Source organism: Tauraco erythrolophus, chromosome 6 (assembly GCF_009769465.1).
Source record: "Tauraco erythrolophus isolate bTauEry1 chromosome 6, bTauEry1.pri, whole genome shotgun sequence".
Taxonomy (NCBI): Eukaryota; Metazoa; Chordata; class Aves; order Musophagiformes; family Musophagidae; genus Tauraco; species Tauraco erythrolophus.
In genome coordinates, this window is record NC_141470.1 from 65987176 (window position 1) to 66012804 (window position 25629).

Genomic DNA, 25629 nt, shown 5'->3' on the forward strand with positions numbered 1-25629 from the left:
ACTATTCAGACTGCACAGGGTAGGATTAGTAAGTCTTATTCATTAAAAGCAGAGGTGTGTTATTTGTTTTCCAATTAGTAGGTGGATTTCAGCCTTCCAAGCAAAGGCAACGGAGTAACTGGAGATCCACCTGCTCGTGCTGTGGTTAAAGTCACTCTAATCCCTTCTAAGGGTGTTCCTTACTGACGTGGCTCCTTGCTAATCGGTCTGATTATGCCAGTTCACGAATCATTGCAGTGTATTTCCATTTCTGAAACACATAATGCTGTGCCTGAAATCTTCTTATAATTGGTGATAGATAAAGATAATCTTCAGTTCCTGATCACTATTACTCATTATATGCAACACGAAAGATGGGAATGTGTTTCTTCCTTTCAAAAAACATCATACCTTTGGGTAAATTTGTTGGTTCATTCAATCGCAGTGATGTTTTCTGAATCCATTGTGTTTATTCTTCCACCAATAGAAGAGGCAGGTGGATGATGTAAGTCCAAGAAGAAAAGCTTAAGAGGCAACAGATCAGGAGTTTGGTTCATGAAAAGGAGGAAAGCGGGAGAGTGGGATGAGTAGGAGTGTGAGGTAGAGGGAGAAAGAAAAGGCTGCAAAAGGAGAGAAAGGCAAATATACTCTGTGTGAACTGAGAGGATATGGGAATTGGAGCTTGGCAGAGGGAACACTGGTGCTGGGTGATGGTTGGGACCCAGCACTGAGCCCAAAATGCAGAGCTCAGGGAAGCAGTAGAGCCTGGAGATGTTAACCACCACGTGTGCTCACTGTCTTCTGGTTGGTTCATGGGACTGGGCTTGGATGTCAACTGGAAGGCAGCTGAAATCATGGAAACACTTCAATGTTAGAAATTGATGTAATCAGGATAAAAGAACGGTTTAGAAGCGGCAGACGGTTTTACTTCACAGCATAGATCATTCTGATTATATTTTGTTTTCTGATTTTGTTGGCAAAAATCTGTAAGCAGGAGACAACAAATGGCTTTTAACTTATTATTTTCTCTAAGGAAAGCATTATTTTTTAAACATCTCTCCATTAAATCTGCATATGCCTGAAGCCTGAAGAAAACAATCTGCTAGGGGGAAAAAAAATAGCACGGATGAAAATCTATTTGTAACGTCCTGCAACAGAGAATATATATTTTAACACGAAACAGTGATGATAGGAGAGGCTTTAGATGGCTTCAAAGCAAAATCATCCAGGCAGTCAGTCCTGCAGGACTTCAAAACCTTGCATTGAGACAAAGCGGTTTGTACATCAGAGCTTGAAATTCAAATCAAGCGGAGATCGAGCCAAGCTAACTTTGAGCATTCTGCATTACTTTGATGTCCTCAAAGGCTGCAGAAGTTTCTTTATAGTTTGCTTGCATCGCATGCCATCTGCAGTGCTGCTTTGCAGGTGTTTCTTTTTCTTCCAGTTGTGTTGAGCGGTTACATAGATTTGTAGTGGATCACATGTGTGGTTTTTTTAAAGCTTTTGTTCAATTGGCTTCTCCTTCCCTCCCTCCAGTCTCAAAGGCAGTTTTACAGGAATCTTTTAAAGATATGACAGTACATTATTTTAAAGCTTTATTCTTCTCATCTTCATGGTCTTAGGGGTCACAAAGGACTACACATGAGGATAAACGTTAGGTTCCTCGGCACAGAATACAGTCAGACTGGATTACACAAAACACTTAAACAGTTAAATCTAGATACTTTTCTCAGTGTCTCCCCTCCTTGCCACCACTGATGAGATTTTTTGAATTTATTTTTAAATGACAAGAGGGGGGGAGTGCCAGAAAGAGCAAAAAGATCCCCAAAACTCCATCAAAGAACCTGAAATAACATTTTAATTCTATCCATATAATGCTGTTTCAAGAATGGCTCAGTAGAGATATTCTTATGTGAAAAACAGCAAAGAAATATTATTGGCTAATTAATGATAGGGTTTATATTTCACTAATGAATGTTCAAACAAATCATCTAGTGTAGGATGCTTTCAATTTGAGGGCAGAGGGGAAACTACATTTGTGTGATAGTTTGATGTGTGGGGGGGTGTTCTGGTGGCAGGGGAGGGGATTTGCTCCCTGTGCCACCAGATCTGAGTCCCATCCCCCCCGGGGGAGGTTGAGCCAAGGCGGCGCCTCTGCGAATTGCCCTATTTAAGTTGAGACAAAGGGGCGGGAAAGGGGCTTTTGGCTCAGGAGCGAGGAGAGAGCAGGAGGGCGCTGCCCTCGCTCCCGGCTCCCGGCCGAGCGGCCGCTCGGGCCCGGGCCGGCGCCATGTGCTCAAGATGGCGCCGGGGAGCCACATGGGGGACTCGGTAAGCGCCCCACTCCCGGGGTGCCCACCGGGCCGAGCTTCCTCTAGAGAGGATTAATATCTAAGAGAAGACAACCACAACGACCGGGTCAGCAAAGATGGAGCAGGAGGAGGTGTACTGGAGCTGAGGCTTCCCTTGCAAATCGGTGTGAGATGGCAGGCGGCCCCCCTGCAGCCAGGGTGTACTCGGCGGAGCAGCGACCCACTCGTGGCCTGTGGAGAAACCCACGTCGGGAAGGAGATGCCTGAGCCCAGGAGAGGTCGTGGAGCAGGGGATGCGCGACCAGGTACTGTTGATAATGGGGCATGGAATGCACGACGAGGTCGTGGAGGCATCTGGAGACCGTGGGACGACCCACGCCGACGCGAGTGGCAGCAGCTCCCTAAGAGGCCGAGACTGGTAAAGCCCGAACTGGTGCGATCCATGGGGAGGATTGCAATCCTGCGGGCAGGACTTACTTTGGAAAAGTTTGGGGACTTTTTCTTTGTGAGTAGGGGATCCACCGAAGCAAGGGAAAAATGGTGTAAAGACTCCTCCTCCTTTAAGAAAGGAGCGGCAGTGAACAACATGGATGAACTGACCTGTACTCCCCCATTCCCTGTCTCCCTGCGCCGCTGGGGGGAAGACAGAGCCAGGAACGAAAGGAAAATAGGGGGTGGGGAGGTGTTGTTTTAAGATCGGGCCTTGTTTTCTCTTTCTCCTCTCAAGTAACCGGTTTCGTTCCCTTTTGTCTTTTGTTTAGTAACTGTTAATAAATTGTTTTGTTTTATTAAGAAAGCCTGAGTCATGTTTTGCCCGAGACCATGGTTGGTGGGTGCTCCCGCTCGGTTCTTGTCTCGACCCTCAGTCCAAAAAAAAAAAAAAAAAAAAAACCACGACAATTTGCTTTTGATGAAGGAACAACTGGATATTGCAAAATTGTTTCAGTGATGAGGCTTCACTGGATTTGATTCAAAGCAACGCTTAAAGCTTAGAATCATAGAATCATAGAATCGTTAGGGCTGGAAGGGACCTTCAAAGGCCATGTAGTCCAACCCCCCTGCAAGGAACAGGGATATCTCCAACTAGATCAGGTTGCTCAGGGCCTCATCCAACCGGGCCTTGAACGTCTCCAGGGATGGAGCATCCACCACCTCTCTGGGCAACCTGTTCCAGTGTTCTACAACTCTCATGGTAAAAAATTTTTTCCTAATATCCAACCTGAATCTACCTCCCTCTATTTTAAAACCATTACCCCTTGTCCTATCACAACTGGCCCTCCTGAACAGCCTCTCCCCATCTTTCTTGTAGGCCCCCTTGAGGTACTGGAAGACCGCTATAAGGTCACCCCGGAGCCTCCTCTTCTCCAGGCTGAACAGCCCCAACTCTTTCAGCCTGTCCTCATAGGAAAGGTGCTCCAGCCCTCTTATCATCTTCGTGGCCCTCCTCTGGACCCTCTCCAACTGGTCCATGTCCTTCTTATGTTGGGGACTCCAGAACTGGACGCAGTACTCCAAGTGAGGTCTCACGAGGGCAGAGTAGAGGGGGAGAATCACCTCCCTCGACCTGCTGGCCACGCTCCTCTTGATGCAGCCCAGGACGCGGTTGGCCTTCTGGGCCGCAAGAGCACATTGCCGGCTCATATTGAGCGTCTCGTCCACCAGTACTCCCAAGTCCTTCTCCTCAGGGCTGCTCTCAATCCATTCTCCACCCAGTCTGTATTTGTGCCTGGGATTGCCATGACCCAGATGTAGGACCTTGCACTTGGCCTGGTTAAACTTCATGAGGTTGGTACGGGCCCACCTCTCCAGCCTGTCGAGGTCCCTCTGGATGGCATCCCTTCCCTCCAGCGTGTCGACGGCACCACACAGCTTGGTGTCATCTAAGTTGCTCATACCAGAACTTCTGTCACTCCATGCTTCTCCATGTGCTGCTGCAGTTAAGGAACCCCTATATTTCATCACTTGTAGTTCTGGTACAGCTGAGCTGTGCCAGAGGTGGGGAATTGGGAGCCTTTGGTTATGAAACGTGCTTTTGCCAAACCCCACGGAGGACTGAGGTGACTGGAGGGTGGGTGCTCCAAGGCTTTGCTCATGGACATTGGCTCCCAGGGTGCAATGTTGAAACCTGTGCCAGCTGCCCCTCTGCTCTAGGTAGCATGAGATCCAGGTGACTGAATGAGCAGCAATCCATCTGGGCCAGTTGTGTAAATAATAGTATTTGGAGTATCTGTTTTTGCCAGCGCTGCAGCAGCTGCATGACCTATTGCGGTGTGGCTGGTGTTGGAGCTCCCGGAGCTCCCGAGGGGATTTATGCCCAGGGAGATTGTCCCCTTGTCACTGTGGTGACAGCTGCTGTGGACACACAGAGACACAGCTCCAGGGACCTTTCACTGTCAGGAAGAGTTTTGATACCTCTGGTCTCAGGTGACACTTGGTACTCTGCAGGGCATCAAGGGGCTGGGTGGCACCTGGGGGGCTCATGGGTTCTTGTTCTGGGTGCCCAGGGGTCTCAGCACCACAGGTATCTGCTGTGGATGGATGCCACATACAGCTTGTCAGGAGGTGAACCAGGTGGCTTGAGAAAAGCTGCACCCAGGTGAGGGTGGGTGTGCCAGCCAGGTGTGGAGTGTTAAGGAAACCAGCAGCAAGGAACAGCTCTGCTGTCCTTTAAGCAGGACAAGCCAAATGTACTGGTTTTCTTTGGATCTAAGGAAAAAATTCTTCACTCTGAGGGTGGTGAGGCACTGGAACAGGTTGCCCAGAGAAGTTGTGGATGCCCCATCCCTGGAAGTGCTCAAGGTCAGGTTGGATGAGGCTTTGAGCAACCTGGTCTAGTGGAAGGTGTCCCTGCCTGTGGCAGTGGAGTTAGAACTAGATAGTCTTTAAAGTCCCTTACAACCCAAACATTCTACAGTTTTGTCTCTGTGTGGCATGGCTGAGGGAGACAAGGTTCATCTGGGTATGTGATTGCATTCCATTTTTTCAGAAAGGGTGAAGGGAGCGCTCAAGGCACCACCACGCTTGCTCAGTGATAGGCATCCGCTGGGCTACCAGCAGTCACAAAACGCCTCCTGGTGTTCCCTTGCATTTTAATGTTCTGTCATTTCGTAAACAGTTTATTTTGTCCCTCTCAGTCCGAATCCTGCTATCACTGGTGTGCTTTTAACCTGAGGATAGAGGCAAGGCTATCCTTGTCTCCACTCCTGACAGTCTGTGGTTTCACAGCATAACACTGGGAGTGACTTAGGCTCTGGGCAGTTTATCCATCTGTATGGCGGAGACCAGACTCCTCCCAGGAGGAGGCTAGCATTTGCTGGTACCCAGCTCTGGGCATTCTTTCTGATGGACCCAGATTCTGCAGCATCACAGACTCAGAGAATAGGAGACAACGCAGGACTCCTCACAAATGTAACTATTTTAATGGCAGTATTTGCAGCAAGATGTGAGAGGTAATTCCTGCTGCGTGTCTCCAAATCAGATGCTATTTCCAGGTCAAGGCAAGGGAACAGTCTTTATGTTTTGCTCTGCTGCATAGGTTTGAGCTATTTATTACTTCCAAACTGAGCGGTGTCTGCCTGAGGGCCAGATGCTCAGCCAGATATGGAGGATTGGTCTGGCACCCGACTCTGTGGACGAGGCTGCCAGCTGGGAGGGACAGGTACTGTTCAGCTGCGGGCAGCCAGCAGTAATTGCTGCTGAAAGGCAAAAGTACGGAGATGGGTGAAGCAACCTCCTTGCAGAGGAAGCGATTCTCACCTCTGAAGTGTTACTGGCTCTGTCGCTGCTCCTGAGACCGCAGGTGGAAGGAGTCTTTTAGCATCTTCTGCTCTCCAGAGCTGGGCAAAGCCCTTCACTCAACCTTCATTCAACAGAAAATGTGCTGTTAGCCAAAGAATTTTTTGGTGAAAAAGCTTCACTTCATTTTAGATATTTTTGTTTACTTTTTCTTAGGGCTATTTTAATAAAGGGCAATTCCAAAATTAGGATAAAATGACTACAGAAAACTTAGGCAGCTGAAGATGCTGTTAGTTTTCAGTTTGGGTGTCTCCTCAGAAACTACCAAAATGTGTTACAGAAAAGCTAAAAACGACAAGATTTCTTTGTTTTAAATATCTGACCCAAAATTAGCATTTTGGCTTACCCTAGCAGCTAACCCAGCAGCCCTCGGCTACACGTCTCCTGATTGCCATGGGCAGCGTTTGTTCCTGCGGGACAGGTTATCCCACAGCGCTGCTGTGATTAGGGCTGGCTTCGGAGACACAGAAGCATCCTGTGTTCCAGGATGTGGCTCCGTGCCTGTAGAGGCGGTGAGACATGCAGCCAGGTGAATCTGGAGTACGATCTCCGTGCCCGTGTAAAACCTTAAATGTTCTGTTCACTTTGGTTAGCGGTAGGTAGGGGAGGGAGGGATCCCGATGCGCACGGACAAAGCTTCGAGCTGTGTGTAACCAACAGGGGGCATTAAGCTGATGCTTATTAAATGCACGTTTCTACTCCTGGTAGAGAAACATCTGAGTCGTTCGATTGAAAACAGCAGGACGGGAATCCTGGATCCTACAGAAGATAGAGGATTCTGTTCGTTTGTTTGTTTGTTTGTTTTTTCCAGAGTATTTCATAACTGTATAAGTCTCTTCTGTTTTCTTTAGGTCTGGCTTGTGTCTGTTTCGAGAGGAAGATAAGTGAGATTGATGTAATTAAGATCCAGATGATTTTTGTATGATCTGTAGCTCAAAAAGCACTTGAAAAATATAAGTGTTTCTGGTGCAAATTGGTTTGTATTGATGATTTCCAGTTTTCTAATCAGAAACTAAAGAAAGGCTGCAATTACATCTTTCTGATAGAAATTACATTCAGCACTACACAGTCAACTGCTGCTCCTCATAATGGAGAAAACTTTGCCCTGAGTTATTTGATTAGTGAATGCAAAGGACTTTAGGGAGGAGCTACAGTGCAAGTGCAAATTGCAGTCTTTGAAAATGAAAGTAATATTTATTACAGAGGTAATTATTATGGCTACAACCACTTCTACTCCTGTAGGCAGGAGTAGGAATACACACATTCTGAGGGAGATGTGGTTTTTTGTATTTATAGCACTGATTATAAGAGTAAGTTTTTTTCTCTTCATACGTGAAGTTGGAAAACTATAGCCTGCTCTGTGCTCCTGTCATATCCAAGCAGCTGGATAACTGTTTTAGGTGAAGTCCTTTCTACAATCTGTTGTTATCCTGAGCTGCGTTTGGAAATATGGGAATAGGTTAAGGAAGTAGATGCTAAATAATTTGGCAATACAGCTGAGAAGATCTGTCAAAACAAATTGTTGGCTAAAATGTACAGATGTTCTAAGTTTCAAGAAGTTGATTTAATTACCTGCCTTATGTTAAAATGGGGTTTGTATAACCTAATAACTTTAATTTCCAAAGTGAAGTAACGTTAGAATTTCGAAGTAAAACAGACAAACGAGCAACCTCTACGAGTAGCAGAGCTTTTGCCTGCCAGTGCCTCTGGGATGCTGTGAGCAATTCTGGGCCCCCACGGTCAGCTAAAAGGAATTCTAATTGGATCGGTGGCACACAGTATCTCCCTTCTCCTGAGCCCTCTCCATATCCCTGTCATAAAAACAGGCAAGAGGAGCCTGGTTCATTTTTATCTAGGGAGAAGGAAGGTAAAGGGCATACGACTGCAAACAGCCAGTCCTGTAGCAGGGTGCTGCAGAGGTATGAGAGTTCACAGAGCACAACATTTGCCCAAGAAAAACGGGTGTATCTTTGCAAACCTGTGCGTGATAAGGGAAGATACAGTTTTTGGCAGGTGTCTTTAGGTGGTGCCTGAGGCAAGGAAGGCTGGATGCTTCTCGAGCATTTGTCCTAATGGTAAACACATTCAATCAGTGTCTTCCCCAGGGTGTTTAATTCAAAACTGCTCTGTTGGAAGTGGGAAATGTCTAGCGGTGGCATTTCTGAAATGACAGAGTTGCTCTGATGGTCCCACCGATCTCCAGAGCAGGGGCTGTACCACTCTCCCACTGTTCTCCGCTGTGGCAGGACTTGGTTCCATTTGGGCTCCCTGTGTGTAAGTACAGGTCAGAGGGCGTTATGGAGCATTTCTCAGCCTTGTTGGCTGGAGATCACAAGGAGGGTACGAAGGCTTGTGTGTCCAATTTGCTGGTGCCTGGTGTTTCTGACCTCCACCTGTTGCCTAGTTTGTGTGTTGGATCTTAGCAGACAGCTCTGCATTCTCAAACAGGTTGTTGGAGACATCCCAGAGCACGGGCTCACAGACAGTTCCTTCAAGTGCCATATCCACATGAGAAGGACAGCCCAGACTCCCTTCAATGCCCTTGAAGAAGCAGCTTAGTGTCAATTGCTTGTATCAGATTGTAGATTTGCCTGCATGAGTAAATGAAATGCTTAAAGGTTAAGTTACTAAAAGGTAATTGCTCCAGTACCTTCCTATTGAAATCTGTTCCTATCTCTGTGCACATCTGACTGTCTTCTTAATGTTGACAGTGATTTTCTACAACTAAAGTCCAAATGCTCGGAGGTGAACTTCCCATTCAAGTCTTCAACACAGGAGCACCTTGTAATTTGAAAAATGAGAGTGGTTAGCTGGGGAAGAGGGTTGGATTGGGTTCATGAACAGAAATAACACTCAAATTCTCATCTCTTTCTTCATCTCTCTTCCCCCTCTGTGACGTCTGGTTTTTGAATCTATGTACTGAACAACTTACCAGCCATGGAATAAATTTCCTTTTTGCCCTTCCAGGATATCTTTCCTGTTGTTTGCATTCCTCATCTCCTGCAGCCTGGTACTCACATCAGTGAGTGGATGGTGCTAGAGTGTAACTTGTCTGTGAAATTTCACAGGATGAAAGTTTGCTGTGGGTGTACACTAACACATTTTAGTGTTCTTGGTTGAGATTTCCAAAGCATGGATCACAGAGAGCTAATAGAATCATAGAATGGGTTTGGGTTGGAAGTGACCTTAAAGATCATCTAGTTCCAACCCCTCTGCCATGGGCAGGGACACCCTCCACTAGATCAGGTTGCTCAAAGCCTCACATATGGGTCTAACTTGAGCCTGGGGGCCAAGGAACAAAATTAAATCCCACTTCGATGCTTGCAGGCCTCTTCCAAAGAAAGTCTTGGGTCACTCTGGACCAAACTCAGGAGCAGTTTCCTGTGCTTATATCTGTGTGTTGATCTCGATGTCTCATTTTGTGCCAGACTCAGAAGCAGATGTGATATCTGTGGTGCAGATCTTTTGTCATTCTTGTGCACTTTTCTGGAGCAGTAAGAAGGTCTTGAGGAATGCTTAGAGCATGATAGCATCTGCAGCTGCTGTTTCAGCCATGCGTCGTCTAGTCCCCGTCCCTCCTCCCCACCCCCCCCCCAAGTGGTGACATCTCTGGTCTCCTGAGTGCTGGTATGTGTGTCCTGGTCCAGGAGGGACCCTCTAGTTGTTCCATCTGCAGTGACTTGACTCTAAGGGTTGCCACATCTTAAGACTTCTTCCATAGTCAGCAGGTGCTGCAGGCAGTACAAGGTCTGTAGGCACTATAAAAACAAACGTGCAAATGTGTTTTATCTTATATTGCTTACCTGGCTTGTTTGTAATCTTAAAAGAAGGAACCAGATCATCAAGAAAGATCAACAGGACATGGAGCTGTTGGAGCAGGTTCAGAGGAGGGCCACAATGATTATCCAAGGGCTGGAGCACCTCTCCTAAGAAGACAGGCTGACAGAGTTGGGGCTGTTCAGGCTGGTGACAAGAAGGTTACAGAGAGACATTCCAGCAGCGTTCCAGTACTTAAACTGGCCTACAAGAAAGCTGGAGAGGTACAAGGGTATGTAGTGATAGGACAAGGAGCAATGGCTTTAAACTGAAAGAGGGAAGATTGTGATTAGATATAAGGAAGAAATTTTTTACAATGAGGGTGGTGAGGCACTGGAACAAGTTGCCTGGAGAAGTTGTAGATGCCCCATCCCTGGAAGTGTTTAAGGCTAGGTTGGACGAGGCTTCGAGCAACCTGATCTAGTGAAAGGTGTCCCTGCCTGTGGCAGGAGAGTTGGAACGAGATGATCTTGAAGATCTCTTCCAACCCAAACCATTCCATGATTCGATGATATTTTTTTTTTAAGTTGCTTGGTCAATGCCCTGGTACATCCTTCCTCTCATAAAGCAGAGTCTAGTGTCGGTCAATACTTAATTCAGTCTGAACTGCATTTTAAACAGCATCTCATCTGTTGGACCTGCTTCTGTAAGTGAAGTTGTGTTATTCTGTGTATCCAATAGAACAGCAAATTAGGGACACCTTTTCCATGCTAATCAATTAGTCATGTAAGATGCTACCACTTTCCAAAGAAGTGCTAGATTAGCAGCCGTGCTACTTGTTCTGAAAGGTTTGTGTGTCAGCAGATTCTGTGTCTGTGTTATGTTTTCTGCAGAGCCAGCAGCAAATCCTAATAAAACTTAATGCAAGAAAACTTTGCCAGTGAGGTGATAGGTTGAGATTAACTGCACTAAACCAGGCAATTCCATGCTAAGTTTTTTAACTTCTCTGAAGAGTCACTGTTATAAACATACCAATTTAAAGAACTTCTTTCTGCTCCTGTGAAAATCAATATGAAAATTGGCACAGAATTAATCTGAAGAAGAAAAAGCAGATAGCCATTTAGCACCCATCCTAATCCTGGACAGGTGAGCTGTGCATAGGCTGCACTAACACTGGGCTCAGTGAAAAACTGCACCGGTGCAAAAATATTTAGCTGAATTAGATGTTTACTGGGGAAACTATGCTGTTATCCTGCAGATCTTTTGCCTTGGGAGTTAGGAAAAGGGACTAATTAAACTTTTTTTTTCCTATTACGGTTAGACATAACTTGAAGGATAACACGTATGGAAGGGGAAATGTTCATCTGCCTTTCAGAATGACTGAATGACCAGTTCCTCTGTGTGATGCATCCATAGGTAATTGGGTTTTCTGTACTATACATTGAAATTAAGGTTTCCATGTCAAACCAATCTCTGTGAGCAGAAAGAGTGTGCGAGCAAGGGTCGGTGCAGACATCTGGTGTCATTCTTCTCTCTGTCTGAAAAGGAGTCTGGGGCAGGTGTGTGAAGCATCAGGCTGGCAGTAAGAGGATCTGGATCTGATCATGTGCTCTACCCTGATGTTTTTGCTAGCTGAACTGTTCTGTCTTAGTTTGCTATCTATAGGACAATATGTTTTTACCTCTCTTTAGCACAAACTCAACCATGTAGATATATGTATGTACAGGTACAGCGTCTTTGATGTTGAAATTTTCTAGCTTTCCAGTAATACAAGTTTTAACAAGCATGTTTAAACTCAAAATTTAGCCCCCTGCTGAGGTCTAATGACAAAGTCTAAAAAAAAAATTTAAAAAAAATCGTAATTGAGCTAAGCCCTGGTGTAAGTAATTTCCTTCTCAAGATGTTTTTTATAAACAAGTGTATATGAATAGGTTTAAAATTGAAAACCCTCTTGTTCTTAACTGCATCACTGTTATTATAATGTTTTATCCAAAACTCATAAAATTCTTAGCTTAGCCTGCCTACAGTAGAAGAAAATGCTGTGTTTAAAGCAGTTTTCTGGTGTTGGTTTGGTTTGGTTTTTTTTAAGTACATAATTTTCAGAACATTTTAATATCATCAACTTATGTTGATGCCTCGGCTGCCAAAAAGTCTTGAGATTTTTCTACTATATTTGATGCACAACCCTCAGGCTCTGAGGCATTCCTATAGGAGTGAAATGCGGTGAAAGCAGAGGATTTCCACCTCTGGAGAAGCTTTTTTCTGCAGCTCCTGCCCATTTCAGAAGAGGCTCCAGAACCTGACATGAGTCTCGCACAGAGAAGGAGCCAGAAGAGGTGTCAGACATGGGAATAACTTGTAACACCTCTGGGAAGGAAAATGAAGCAATGGTCTGTCTCAAACCATCCTGCCTGTCACAGCCTTTGCCACACGCACTGCTGATGCTGTTTGGTCTGTCCCTGCTCCTGCCAGTGCAGCTTTCCCGGCTGCTTTCCATATGTACATGCTGCGAAGTGTGGAAGGAAAAAAGATTGAACCAAAAAAAACCCCAAAGAGCCAAGATCAGACCGAGGCCTCAGCTCCTGGAGTCATGGGATTACACACTCTCAGCTTCCAGTTCCTTCAAACAGAAAAGTGTCTTGCCTTGGGAGTCCCCAGAAAAGCCTGGAAACACTGTCAGATCATAGCCTATGAAGCAATCCATGTCTTTGAGTCTGCAGGAAGCTCTGATGCAGAAAGGGACTCCGTCCACCAGAGAAATTCTTGCTTCCCTCCCATCCCCATGTGTGACCAAGGCTGGAGAAGAACGGTGGGGGATATTTGCAGCTACTCATTTCGTAGTACCCCCAGCTCCCCGCAGGTAAGATTGTGACCTGTGGGGGTGTGAGGGGAGATGTCATACTGTTTGGAGCCTCTGTTAGACTTAAGCCAGATTATTATTCATTGCTGCCTGAAAAAATATCCCTTTCTGCTGTTAGGATACCATTTTTCTGAGTTCCCTGTCAAGGATTTTTGCCGGTTCAAATAGTCCAAGTTGTCCCTCAGAAGCACTGCACCCTGGAGTCAAAGCAGTTTTTTTTGAGTACTATAAACTGGGCCCAGGAAGGACCTGGGAGCCCATGCGATCCTTGCCTCTGTTACGGATTTCCTCAGAGCGTGCCTGCAAGGATTTTTTGGGCTGTAAGGACTTTTGGATTAGTCAAAAAGGCCAAGCCAAACAGAAGATACTTCCATGAGGTGTTTTTAGCTGGACGCTACTTTAAATGCAAAACACTTCCTCTAAGATATAACCATGGATTGTTTCCTCTTCTGAATCTTTTCTGTGATGATTCAGCTATTGGCAGAAATAACCCAAAGAGGATGATTTTGAAGCATGGGAATACTCTTTAATCCCATCTTCATATGATTGTTATTTCAGGCATTACCTGTTTGTGGGTAGAAATACTTTCCCCTTTAAAAAAAAAAAAAAAAAGGCAAGAGAAGGACATCAGTCTGTTTCTCTTGGCTTTCTGTAATTAATCCGGTGATTTATCTCTGTAAATTCTGACAATAAATTATCAGTTCCTATCACCTCATTTCTCAGGAAGAAACCCTGGAAGGGGAAGTTGCGCAGGCTCGTTAGAGCCTCCAGTGATTAACCTCAGTGCTGACATTTGTTCTTCTTACACTGGAATAATGTTTCCTCTCCTTATTCCATGTAGTTTTTGACCTACTGAACACCAACCATTTGCACCACTGACGTCTCTGACTGTGCTCCATCTACCCTTGTCCCAAACCTCACTTCTCTATCAGCTGCAAGCTGCCGTCCTGTAGTACTCATCTTACTGGGTTTTTACATTACCTCAGAGGACTCTTTCCTCCTCTTCTTTCCAAGCAGGAGTTTGAGATTCCCACCTCTTCTCTCCTGAAAGTCTCAAAGACATGAAAACTTTCACTTCTATCACTGTATGTTTCTCTACTGACAAATGTGCTGCAGCATCTATAATGGTTTCCTTGCAGGGTTAGAAATATGAGCTCTGTTACACTTGAAAAGAAGGAATTTCTTTTCTTTCTGGGGAGAAAGTCCACAGGAGTCTTGGTTTGGACCTTGCAGCACCTGCCTGGTGCTGTGATAATGGACTTCAAAAGTTTTGACGTTGTTAAATTAGAAGTGTTATTTCAGGTCATTTCAGAAGCTTTAATGGCTCCCTGTGAGTGCACAGCTGGACTGATGATAACTCAAGCACAGACTTCATAGGTGGAGGAATATGAAAAACAATGTTAATAAAATGTTAATATTTTAAAGTTTTGGGGTGTTTTTTTTTGCCTCGAGTATCTGATTCTGGCTTAAGAAAAGCCTGTGGAAAAGTAAAGTGGGGGTTTCTACATGCTCGAAAGTGAGGCAATGCCTATATGATGGTTGGGTTGCTTCTGCCCTCATGTCTATTCATTGCAACACAGTCTTCAGTTAGTTTTCTCACAATATTTCATATATGTGCGTGCATATATACATATCTGCCACTGGCTTCTAACTTCTGTACAACTTTGGCCTGTAATACCTTTGATGTGAGCGTTAGGGAAAATGAAAGGTATGAAGCAATAAGGTAAGGTCTATAAAAAGTCTCATGTTAATAGCAAACAAGATTTGGAACAGTTAAATCTGTTACAGGGCTCGTCCAAGAAGCAGTGTATGTTACTGGAACCTCGTGTCTCCCAGTGCCCGCTCTTCCTATTTTTTTGCTCATGGAAAACGCACAGGTTGCGATCTGGAGAAGCGCTTTGCTCCCACAACTATAATTGCACTGAAAAAGTAATCTTCTACTAAATGTGGACTCCTCTGCTATAGGATCCCGAACGTTTTGAGTTGGACGTTATGAATTACCAGACCATTTTGACCTTAATCCTGCTGTGCCCCAGTTTCCTGTCTGAGCCCTGTATGACAAGGTACAACGCAAAAGACGTTCACTGATGCCTACAAAGCACCAGCAGATTAGTGATGAGCACCACAAAGAAATTAATTGTGCCGTACTTGAGCAGAGGCTGGCTGGTGTCCCAGGAATATGGCACAGGGCCATGTTGAATGAGAAGAATAAAGGGGAAAGACTTAACCGTTACCCATTCACTGAGCATCATCCCGAGTTCATCCTAGGCACACAATACAAAACAAGCCTTAATTCTTCCTAATTCCTGTGTGCTTGACTCAGCTATCCAACACTCTCCAAATTTCTTCATATAAGTTCTGCATCCCTTTGCTATGGAATGCCAAAGGGGCTAAGGGACAAGAGATCCACAACCTCCAGGTCTAGCTGTCTAGACTTACCTGCACAACACACCAGAGAATAAAGAATTCTCATCAGTGCCAAATCAGATACCAGCAAGTACTTTGGCTCTGAGGTTTCATCAATATTTTCCATCAATTTTTATTTTTATACCAAAACCAACAAGTTTTGTCAAGTTTCTATTGATTTCCTGTCCATCAAACTGCTTTTTCAAATTTCTAATGGGAGAGGAAGCAAAAGACAAAAAAATAGGAAAAAACCTGTAATTTATTCCCTCTCTCAGCCTTTTTTTTTTTTTTCTTTCTCCTAAGTATTGCTTCTTGGTATTATCAGCTGTTGATATGAGCAGAAGTATCTCCTCCTTTCTGTAGGCTAGTGTGTGAACAAATGAAGAAATGCTGTCACATGCATAAGCAGATCTGATAGCATCCCTTTGGTAACTTTTGAACTCAGATTTCACCTGAATGCTGCAGGGACAGCAGGCTCAGGGGTGTTTGCCTCCTACAGATTTTGATGAGTCCCACGCATACTTCTTGGGTAGTAAAAGAGAATTGACCTTATAGTCCACCCTGCTGAGGAGAAGAAAGCCATAGTGTGAGCTCACCTATTGTCTCACTCCAGTGTCTGACAACAGACGTACTTTAACCATGGTGAAAGATTTATTAAGGACCTTCTGCCTCATAGATACCAGAAAAGTCTCTTTTGCAACGTTCTTCTGCACAGATTCTCTGGGCTTTAAGGAGCAAACTCTACCTGCTTTTCCTGCAGTTAGCATGCTTCATACATCTCCTTCTGACATCTGTTTCCCACTTGAGCCCTTAATTCAGCAATATACTTTTAAGTCATGAGACATAAATCCAATGGAAATCATAATTGCTGGTTTTGGGGTTCATTAACTGACTTGTACAAATCACGTTGTTTATAACCAAAATTTGTGGTCATGATTATTATGATTTTTAGAATGGGAAGTCTGTGCTCGCCTGGGTTAGAAAACAGCTCTGAGCCTCGCCAAGGGTGTCTCATCACTTAGTTCTGCTCACAAGATTTTTAAACCTGTGTGGGTGGGTCTCATCAGGTGCCCAAGGTGGTCCCAGGAACCCTGACGCACCTTATTACACACAAACACTGAAAGCAAAGGCAATGTTGTGAATCGGTTAAGCAGCTCCGATGTTTTAGTGACTCAGGCCGTTGGGGTGGATCAGTGCCTGACCTGTTTATGCTGGCCTATGGCTCCCTCCTCTTCTAGGAGCCCCCTGAGTCCCCAAGTGATGATTCTTCACTTCATAAATTCGTGGAAGATACATTTACAGCTCTGTGATGTGGATAAGAACCAGTTCTGAAATGTTTAATAGTCCCTGAAGTAAAATAACCCTCTCCTGTAGGTTTAGATTCCAAAGATTAGCTCTTCACCACAAGAACTATACAGCGTGCACGGTCTCCATTTGCTGTGGGAGTCAACGTTTGCCCAATGCTTGGTGGATATGGGGTATTGTGCCTTTCATAGAAATACCAGTAAAGAGGTAAAACACCCTGAGCAGGTGTTCGAAATTTCAGAGGAAAAGCAATTTTGAAGCAGATGAGGAAGGAATCGTGATTACTCTCTTACCTTGGTACAGTGATGTACTCATTTCCTTTTAGCCTTTTTCCTTTTAGGAAAGGAAATCTAGCTTCTTTCCTGAAAGAAATAAAGTTTGAAAGCTGGGAAGAAAGAAAGATTGGGAATTCTCTGATTTTCCATCAGGAATGTGGTTACATTTGGCTTAGACTCTTTTTTAAACACTTGAACAACTAATTAATTGCCTAAAATTCAAACTGTGTTGACTTACCGATTCTGAGATAAAAAAATAATGTATTTCGAACCACAGTGGATTTTCTGCCACATTTAAGAACAGTTGGTTGGGACTAGGGTATTTTTGATTAGGAAAGAAACTGCTTTGCTGCCTTTTTCCTTCTTACACTGACCTGAAACCTTTCCAACAGCTTCCTGCACAGTGGCTTGACGCTGTTTCCAAGCACAATTTGAAGATCCCCCAAAGAAGACAAGAGTCTCTTTGCAGATCCCAGTTTGATTCCGTTATCGGACTCTTCTTTTCAAGGTTATCTTTAGCCTCATCCAGCATTTCAGAAAAAAAAAAAAAAAAAGCGGTGTCTTCTGGAGTTTTTTGCTACCTTGACGAAAGTGCTTGACAGGAGACAAGCACCCTACCACGTGTTCCTGCCCTTTCTATCCCATTGGACAGCTGTGACACTTAAAGATATGTGGTTGGAGCTTGTCCCTGTCCATAACCTGTTGTTTAATTAGTGCCACTGGAAATATAGCACACCACAACGGAGAAGTTTGGTAGGAAGAGTAAACAAGAAGGAGTCTGATGCATTAATCAAAAGATTGGGGGCAAGGGGGAGAAGGTAAGTAGGCAACTCCAGGTTTCAAAACAAGGATGGGAAATGAGTAGAAGAATTCAAATTAGGTTCAAATTGAGTGGAACAGAGGGAACTGGGGAGCTGAGGTCACTGGTCAGGAGCAACACTGTCCAGATGGATCAGTCACACAGTGTTTGGCTGTGCACAGATGTTTTTATATAGCTGCTGCTCCCTTGAAAGAAATGGAGGTGTTGCCGTCCATCTGCCAATTGCCAGGAGTGAAATTTCCCTGTACCTGGGGCAGAGCTCAGCAGGACCATCTTTTAAACCACACCACTCTATGGAAAGCCCTGAAGATTTCGAAGCTTGGGGAGGGAGGAACCTGTAAGTGCTTGACCAATAGGGCAGATCTGGTTCACGTCTCAAGCTATTTTCCTATCAGCATTCACAAGCTGATTGTAATGGAGCTGCTCCTGATTTCCATTTGTTTAAACAAAAGCAGAGCCAGACCTTCTCCTTCCAGCAGCTGGTTTTGGGCTGGCTGACAGGGACAACAGTCCTGGCAGTCAGGTTGAAAGAGCTGCTCCTGCAACGGTTCCTGGTGCAGTAGAGCTTTTAAGCATGTGCCTGACTTTAAGCAGAGGAGTTCAGGTACCTCAGTGTGACTTGCTGGACCAAGATCCAGGCATGGGAAGGAGGAGGTGCTGAAAACTGGCTGGCAAAAAAAAAAATATTTGATTTTTCTGGCGTGGAATAACATCTCCTGGGAGAAGCCCCGCTGCTTGTGCCATCTACGGCAGGCGTGTGCAGCACGCCGGGATGTGGTCTGCAGGGCATGCTCCTGCTGTGGTGTGGATTGCCTCGACAAACAGCAATTTTCCATCTCTTGTTTCCTTCCACAGTCCTTTCTAGTCTGCAGCAGCATGCAAAATTAGCAGAGGTAGAAGCTATAGGTGCAGAAATTCCTTCTAGGATTTTACTGTCCGTACCTTTAAAAGACACTGTCGGAGCAATGAAAAGGCTGGAGGGAGAAGGCTGGGTCAAGAGTAGGGAAGAGCTTACACAGAAATTGGCCTGTAGCGTCTCACTGCACTGACTCATCTGCTCCTTCGGGGCTCCGGCTCAGGAGCAACACGGTGGGCTGGGTCCCTTAACAAAATGATAGAAAAGGGGTCTCCAGCCCCAAATCTGCCTCCCGTTGCCTCCTCCTCACAGCTCTCACCGGGAGAGGGAGGAATCCTCCAAAAAGCGGTCGATGGCTTCTGCACTTGACAGATATTATTCGCGGGCAAAACGTACCCAGGTCCCACTATGTCACAGAGCGTTTCGAGGTCCTTTTCCCCCAAAACTCAGCCGCTGAGAACATGGGAACGACGTCTTAAAAAAATACATTGTACGGAGGGAAATGTAGGGGGTTAGGGTTTTTTGGGGGTTTGTTTCGCTCGGGGGGGGGAAAGGGCAAAACTTCCAAGGGGTTTCCCGGAGCGCCTGACTCGGGCACAGCCACAGCACGACGCTCGATGGGGCGCGGCACCGGGTGCGGCCCGCCGCGCATCCCCCCGCGGCGCGGCTCGGCTCGGCTGGGCTCGGCTCGCCTCGGCTCCCTTCCGCGCGGCTCCGCGCCGCCCCCCGCTCCCCCGCCGCCCGTCCCGGGGCGGCCCGGCTCCGCGGCGGGGCGGGCGCGCAGGCGCAGTGGGGGGGCGGGCGGCGGCGCTCGGCGGCGCCGTGCGCTGCGCGGCCCCAGTCCGCGCTGCAGCCGCCGCGGGGGCGCCACTACCATGAGCGGCCGCGGCCGCCCCTGCGCGACTCACGGGCACCGGGCGCACCAGCCGCCGCCGGCCCCCCCCCGTCGCCGCCGCCGCCGCCGCTGTCGCCGCTGCCGCCGCCGCTGCCGCGCACCCCCGGCCCCCGAGCCCGGCGCTGCAGGATGCCGGGGGGCAAGAGAGGGCTGGTGGCACCGCAGAACACCTTCTTGGAGAACATTGTCCGGCGCTCAAGCGGTGAGAGATCCCCTCTGTCCGTCCATCCGTCCCTCCGTCCTTCCGTCCGTCCATCCCTCCGTCCCCGCGGCGGTTCCTCGGGGCGCGGAGCCGCCTCGTCCTCTGCCCCGCTGATGGGTCTGTGCCAAAGCGGTGCCTTCAAGGAACGGGGTCTGCTGTGCCCCGCCGGGCTCTGCTGGAGCCTGCCTTCCGCGGTCCTTTCCCTGTCCGCCCTCACTTCTTACATCCTTCTCGGTACTACGAATTTGTAGCTGTTTTTTTTTTTTTTTTTTTTCCCCCGTGAGCTGCTTCTGAAAATAAGTAGTCATCATTTACATTTCTAATATCCTCTCCGCTCTTCGGGTCATTTTTTTCCTTCTCGTTCTTTAGTTCTCTGAGCTTGCGACTATTGTCATTCAGTGTTTCAAAGTCTTTGCAATTCTGTGACACTTTTAAGACTGTGGCAAAGGTACCGGGAAAGAGGATGAGGGAGAGTCAGAGGAGAGTGACTGTGATTTGGACGATGGTAAAATCCTGTGGCTGAGCAAATATGTAAAGAACTGTCTGCGGTTGCTTATCTACATCTCCTCTGTTAGGTGAATATTTACAGGACTGGTTCAGGGCTCCATGGCCATCAAATTATGCCTTGCTACTGGAGGTAATTTTACCCTTTCATCCAGTGCAAAGCACTGACTGTGTACAGCTCCATTAAAGTTCCCATGTGGTTGCAGACCATCTCTCTAGGTGTAGTCACGTAGATGCTGCTTTAGGCAAGTCTTGTGCTAGTGACATTCCTTTTTCACGTAGTCTTTGCGTGGCGTGTAACTATTGAAACATATGAATGTTTGCACAACTGAAGTCCAGAAAGAGACCTCGACTTTGCTTCTGCTAGGAGATATCTCCTTGGGCAGCCCACGTTTAGGGAGACCCTGCTATACCCAAGCACTGTTGTGCCAGCGTGCATCTGGGGACGTGAATGGCAAAGGTGGGCAGAGCAGAGCACTGAGAAAAGTTGCTCCATGTATTATTAATCAAGATGCTAATGTGATGTGAAATAGTGCTAAAAAGTGTTCCCTTCCACCTTGGTCTTGCACGATTCTGGATTTACCTCACATTCATGCTAACATGGTCTGCTGTGCCGGCTTGAAGTTGATTTTGATGGCAGGTAGTGAATTAGTGATTCATCGACTTCCCCAGGAGCAGGAATGCGATGAGGACTTAGAATTTGTTTTAAAACATTGTATGTTAAAATGCCAGCCTTGTGTTAAGCCATCAGCCCTTTTTGGGGGGCTTCCTCCCTCTGTGTCAGTTCTGCGTTCGACAGCTGACTCTGTGTCCAGCTCTGTAGCTGCATGATCACCAAGATGTAGTTTCCTGCAGTAGTGTATTTATTTACCAGAGTATTAGATGCAAGCTTAATTAATAGGAGTTTATATAGCACTTTCCCTCAGACAATTTCAAAGTGCTGGGTGGAATTTAATTACACTTCACAGCTCCTTGTGGAAGAGGACACACAGAGGCATTCTCAACCTGTTCTTTAAATTGTGGCGTAAACTGGGGCTTGGGGCATCATAGTTGTTTTCCCAAGGTCGTGCGGCAAGTTGGTGGCAGGGCTGGGAACACGGTTTGGGATTGCCATGCTTTTGTATCATGCTCTAATTAAATCACATGTCCTCCCTGGTGAAAGCTCAGGAAAGCTTTGAGATGTCAAAGACTGGAAAAGCTCCGAAGACTTTCAAACATCGTAATACAAAAGCACGTATCCCTCTCCAGTTTTTAACCTGGTCTAATTTGAGAGCATAGATCATGCTGATCTGGTCATTCATTCTGCTTTTTATCTGCTGCTGCTGCTGCCTAAGCATGATGCTACAGAGGCAAATCTGCCTCATTGGACAACAGAGCAAAAAGTGGATTGAGAATTTGTTTTGAACTCATGTAAGTGGTCAGTGTTGTGCCCTGAAACGTGATTTAGTTCTTGTTTTTGTCATCCAGGACATAACCTTGTTTGTCCCTTATAGAAATAGTAATTTTCATTGGATTCAGCACTGCTTAATCCAAACTTAATGGTATCCGATAGATAGATCCTTCAAGTATCTCCTGCCAGTGCTTGGTAGAAGGCATGGATTTGGTCTGCTGACTGTGTGCTGGGTTTTGGTTTTATGTTTGGATTCACCAGTTTCCAAAAGACTTTTCATTGACAAGTTGAGGGATGGGATGAAGGAATGACCGATGATTGGTTTTTAAAATACATCTTCAGCATCCTCAAAAAAAGCCCTTCTGTCGTCTTTCCTGGTTAAAGAACACTGTCTTTTGAGTTTTCTCACATTTATGCAATGCCATTGCACTTCTTGACCAGCAGTCTTTTCTTAACAACCAGGAGAAAGTTTGTAGATAGAGAAATTATCTTCTATTAGGCAACAGGTACGGCTAGAAAAATTAGACAGGTATTTCGGCAGATAGACTCTTCTTCAGGTGAAATGAAAGCAGTGGTTTCAAAATGAAACGTAGGTGGAGACAAATTACTCAGAGTTGCCAGAGATGGATCTGAATAACAAAATTTATAGACAAAATTGCAGTAATTTTAAAATGTGGAAAGTTAGAACTGACATAGTAGGAACACGATGCGCAGACTTAGTGCGGTGGCCAGCCCGGTGTTAAAAGCAGTCATATATTCAATTTTCAGCATTATTTATGCATTTTTGGTTTAGGAATGTTGTGAACCTTTCCTTTTCACTTCAGCTTTGGCTAAAAATCAGGTTAAAATTGTGGGGGATGCGCTTGCAGTGCCTCAGTCATGAGTAAAGCATCAAAGAGCTGAGCAGAAAGGAACAGGGTGGCCGTGGATCTTCTGCCCTCCATATGGACAGTGGGATTTCTGGGCTGCCCTGCCAGATGTTCCTCTCCCAGTCAATGTGTTTAGGAAGGATGGAGCAACTGCCAAAGTGATGGGGAGGGTCCCACGGTGTCCCTTTGCCCAGGGAACCTTTGTTTTGGAGGCCGTTTTACACCTTGGAGCTTGTGAAGTGTTTTAGAGCAGCGGCATACTTTGCTTTTTGGACAGCAGTGGGTTGCAGGTGCTTCCCAAAGCATTTGGTGGTGGACGGTAACCTCTAAGCTGCTTTGTGGGTTCTGTGCCCACACCATAGCTGAGCTCCGCTCGAGGAGAGACAAGGTCTGTGGGGAAAAGCAGAGTCTGTCCTTAGACAGTTGGTAAGAAGAGACGAGCCCTCAAGACACACAGACCTGTCTTCAGGATAAATCTCGCTGCACTCTCTGCAGTCTTTTTTTTTGTTGTTTTTTTTCTTTTAAAGCAGAGTGAAAGGAGTAAAGGTCTTATCTGAGGCTCACAAAGATTGATACGATCTTGCTACAGCCTTGACTATGCCCTGGGTCTTAAGAACACCAGGTGTTTTGCTGAGCTGAGAGAAGAAGTGTTTTGTGAGAGCACTGGGTTAAATTACGTTGAGGTGACTGCCTTTTACTGCCATTTGTATTTTGGGCTTTTAACAAGAGCCTTCTTAGGGCAATGTTCTCTCCTAAGATGTTCTCAGCAGTTTGTGCCCGTTATTACTAATATTATTGGTTGTTTCTTCAGTGCATTCAGAGCTCCTGCCAATACTGACCTCGGCTCAGCATCGTGGAGGTGCAACGGGTACAGAATTGGGCAAGTCTCTAGAGCAGGGCTGGTGCTTGGTGGACCTGGCCCGCGTGCAGGGCGATCCGGCGAGTTGAGCCATGCACTCAGGGGCAGAGAAATGTGTCTGTCTTGCCTGTCCATCTTCAGCCTTCAGCTGAAGCAGCAGCAAAAGCATTAAGCTTGTGTTAATGGCACGATTTGCTTTTATGGTAGTGGATGAGTTTGGGAAAAGGTTAACTTTGGGGCTTTGCGGCAACATATGATGAAGAGCTCTCAATCTGGAAGAGGGACTTAGTTTAGTGAAATGCTATATATAGTCTTACCTATATGGTAATAGTCATCATTATTGGTTATTGTTTCTGTTGCAGTAACTCTTAGAAGCTTCCTCAGGAAAATGGGTCTTTCAGGTCTTTCCCAAATGTGTTTGGAAATTTTGGCTGTGTAAGGCTTACATGGGAATTTTGCCCTGGGCTTTAGTGAAGCTAGCATTTAATTCCGGGCCTTTTTCAGCTTTGTGCCGCATTCCTGCAAAGCAGCTCCTTCAGACAGAGCTTTACGCCCTGCTGGGTCCCTGTGACTTCGATAGGTGAAAGGATCAGCCCTGTTTACAGGTGACTGTTGTCAAGGCAGGTCACTCGGGAAGAGGGAGGGAAATGAGTGTCGCATCTGTAGTGCTAAGATACCTTTTTTATTTTTATTATGTGGGTATTATAGATGAAATGTGTCTATTGTGTCTCCTGTCCTTCTCACTAGCCCATGTAGCATATCCGATGGCTTACACGCAAGGTGACAAAATGTTGTTCTCATGGGACGTGATACATGTGGCTTCTCCCCTAAATTAAAACAAGCTGCTTTTTCATCTCATGGAAATTAAGTTCTACACATGGCAGAGAGAAAGTTCTTTAAAGCAAGTTTCTTCTTTACGGGATGGCTGTCATTGGGGATCCTCTGAAAAAACATGGCCCTCAGCAGTTCCCTGGATCTCCACATAAAGACGCTTTAAACTGTGGGGCAACAGTTTTCATCCTCTGGTTCACCTGAGTGCGGGGATGTTACCGAGGGGATGACCAAGGAGTTTATGTTGTTAGGGCTTTCTCCGGCATTGGAAGGCACAGGGTTCCTTTTTTCAGTTTCAGTGGCTTCAGGCAGCCTGCTGATAGGTAAATCAATGTAAAGTGGATTTTTACACTATGAAACATTACTAGGTGGCATTTGTGAGGAGTTTTCAATTGCAAGTGCCCTGCTTTCCTTACTCTTCAAGTTGTTTTGCTGAATGGAGAAAGATGAAGCATATCTGACTGCTGCTGAAAAGGGGGGAGTTTTACACGGTATAAATTTTTTTATTTTAGATGTGTTTATTTAAAAAAAAAAAAAATGACAGCTCTATACCATTGTGCTAATTCAGAAGCCCAAATAATGCCATATCGTTTGCTGGAGGAATAGCTGAAATTCCTTGAGGGCTGCTGAGCTGCTTTATCAGTTGTGCATCTTCTCTTTCTAATGTTTCTAATTATCTAATATTTCTCATTATCTAATAATGTAACGGGAGAGACATCCTTCTTTTTTGAGGGAGGCTCGAGCGCTGCGGAGCGCTTGCCACAAGAGGTCAGTGCAAGAGCTGTGGCGTTCCCAGGTTGGTGCTTCAATCTGCGAGAGAAGAGAAAAAGGAAATTATTGATTTTTTTACAGTAAACATCCATTGCTATTGGAAGGAGTACACAGCTAAAGAATGGTGTCAAGTGAGCTGCGGAAATACATTTAATTAGCCTGTTTAACAGGGTACCGTTTGGTGGCTAACCCGGGTTTAGAGTTATTCTCCTGGAAAGTGAAGGGAATAGGTTTTCTGGTTTGATAAAATTAAGTAATAGAAAAAGGGTTTAGAGTTAGCACTCTAACAACCTGCTTTTCAGAACAAAAAAAAAGTCTGATACTTGTTTAATCAGCACACTCAGTGACTGGCTATTTTAAATGCTGAGCCCTGGGTCACCCAACGAGCCGGGGCCCGATTCTGCACCCGCACGTGGCAGCGGGAGGAGCCCGACTGCTGCCTTGTGAATAGCCCCTTAGGACACCCGCCTGCAGCAGCACCTCCTGGGATCCATCCTGCTAGTTGTGCTTCAGCCACTTGCACAAAGAGGGGAGCACGGGAGAGGCAGACGATTCTCTGCCAAAATAGGTTTTTTGAGATATGGCCAGGCTCTGGGGAACTGTGGCCAGGACTAGCTTCGGGCTGAGTGTTAGCAAAAGGAGCTCCCGTGTCTGAACAACTACTTTTACCCCGTTTTTTTCATCTGGGAATGTGAAGCAAGCTCTCTCAGTTGTATAAAGCTAGAAATCTGATTTTTGGTTGCTCCCTGAGGGTGCCTGTGTGCCTTTTAGTGAGAGCTACAGTGCACTTCAGTTTAAACTTAGTCTCACTACATCTTTGTTGTGTTCTGCATAATTTTAATAGAGAACAGATTCAGTAGTGGCATTTAAAGATAACCAGGATAGGTGAATGTCTACATTTAGCCCATTCCTGGGGTTAAACACTAGCCAGCTGTTCCGTTACC

The 25629-nt window shown here is 45.8% G+C and overlaps 1 protein-coding gene across 1 annotated transcript in view; it reads left to right on the plus strand.

The window, feature by feature from the left end:
• Window positions 1–19388: 19388 nt before the first annotated feature.
• KCNH5 (potassium voltage-gated channel subfamily H member 5) overlaps window positions 19389–25629 on the plus strand; it is a 172520-nt gene continuing 166279 nt past the window's right edge. Inside the window, exon 1 of the mRNA XM_086613018.1 lies at window positions 19389–19461. Coding sequence (XP_086469144.1) covers window positions 19389–19461 — 73 coding nt within the window. The remainder of the gene's footprint in view (window positions 19462–25629) is intronic.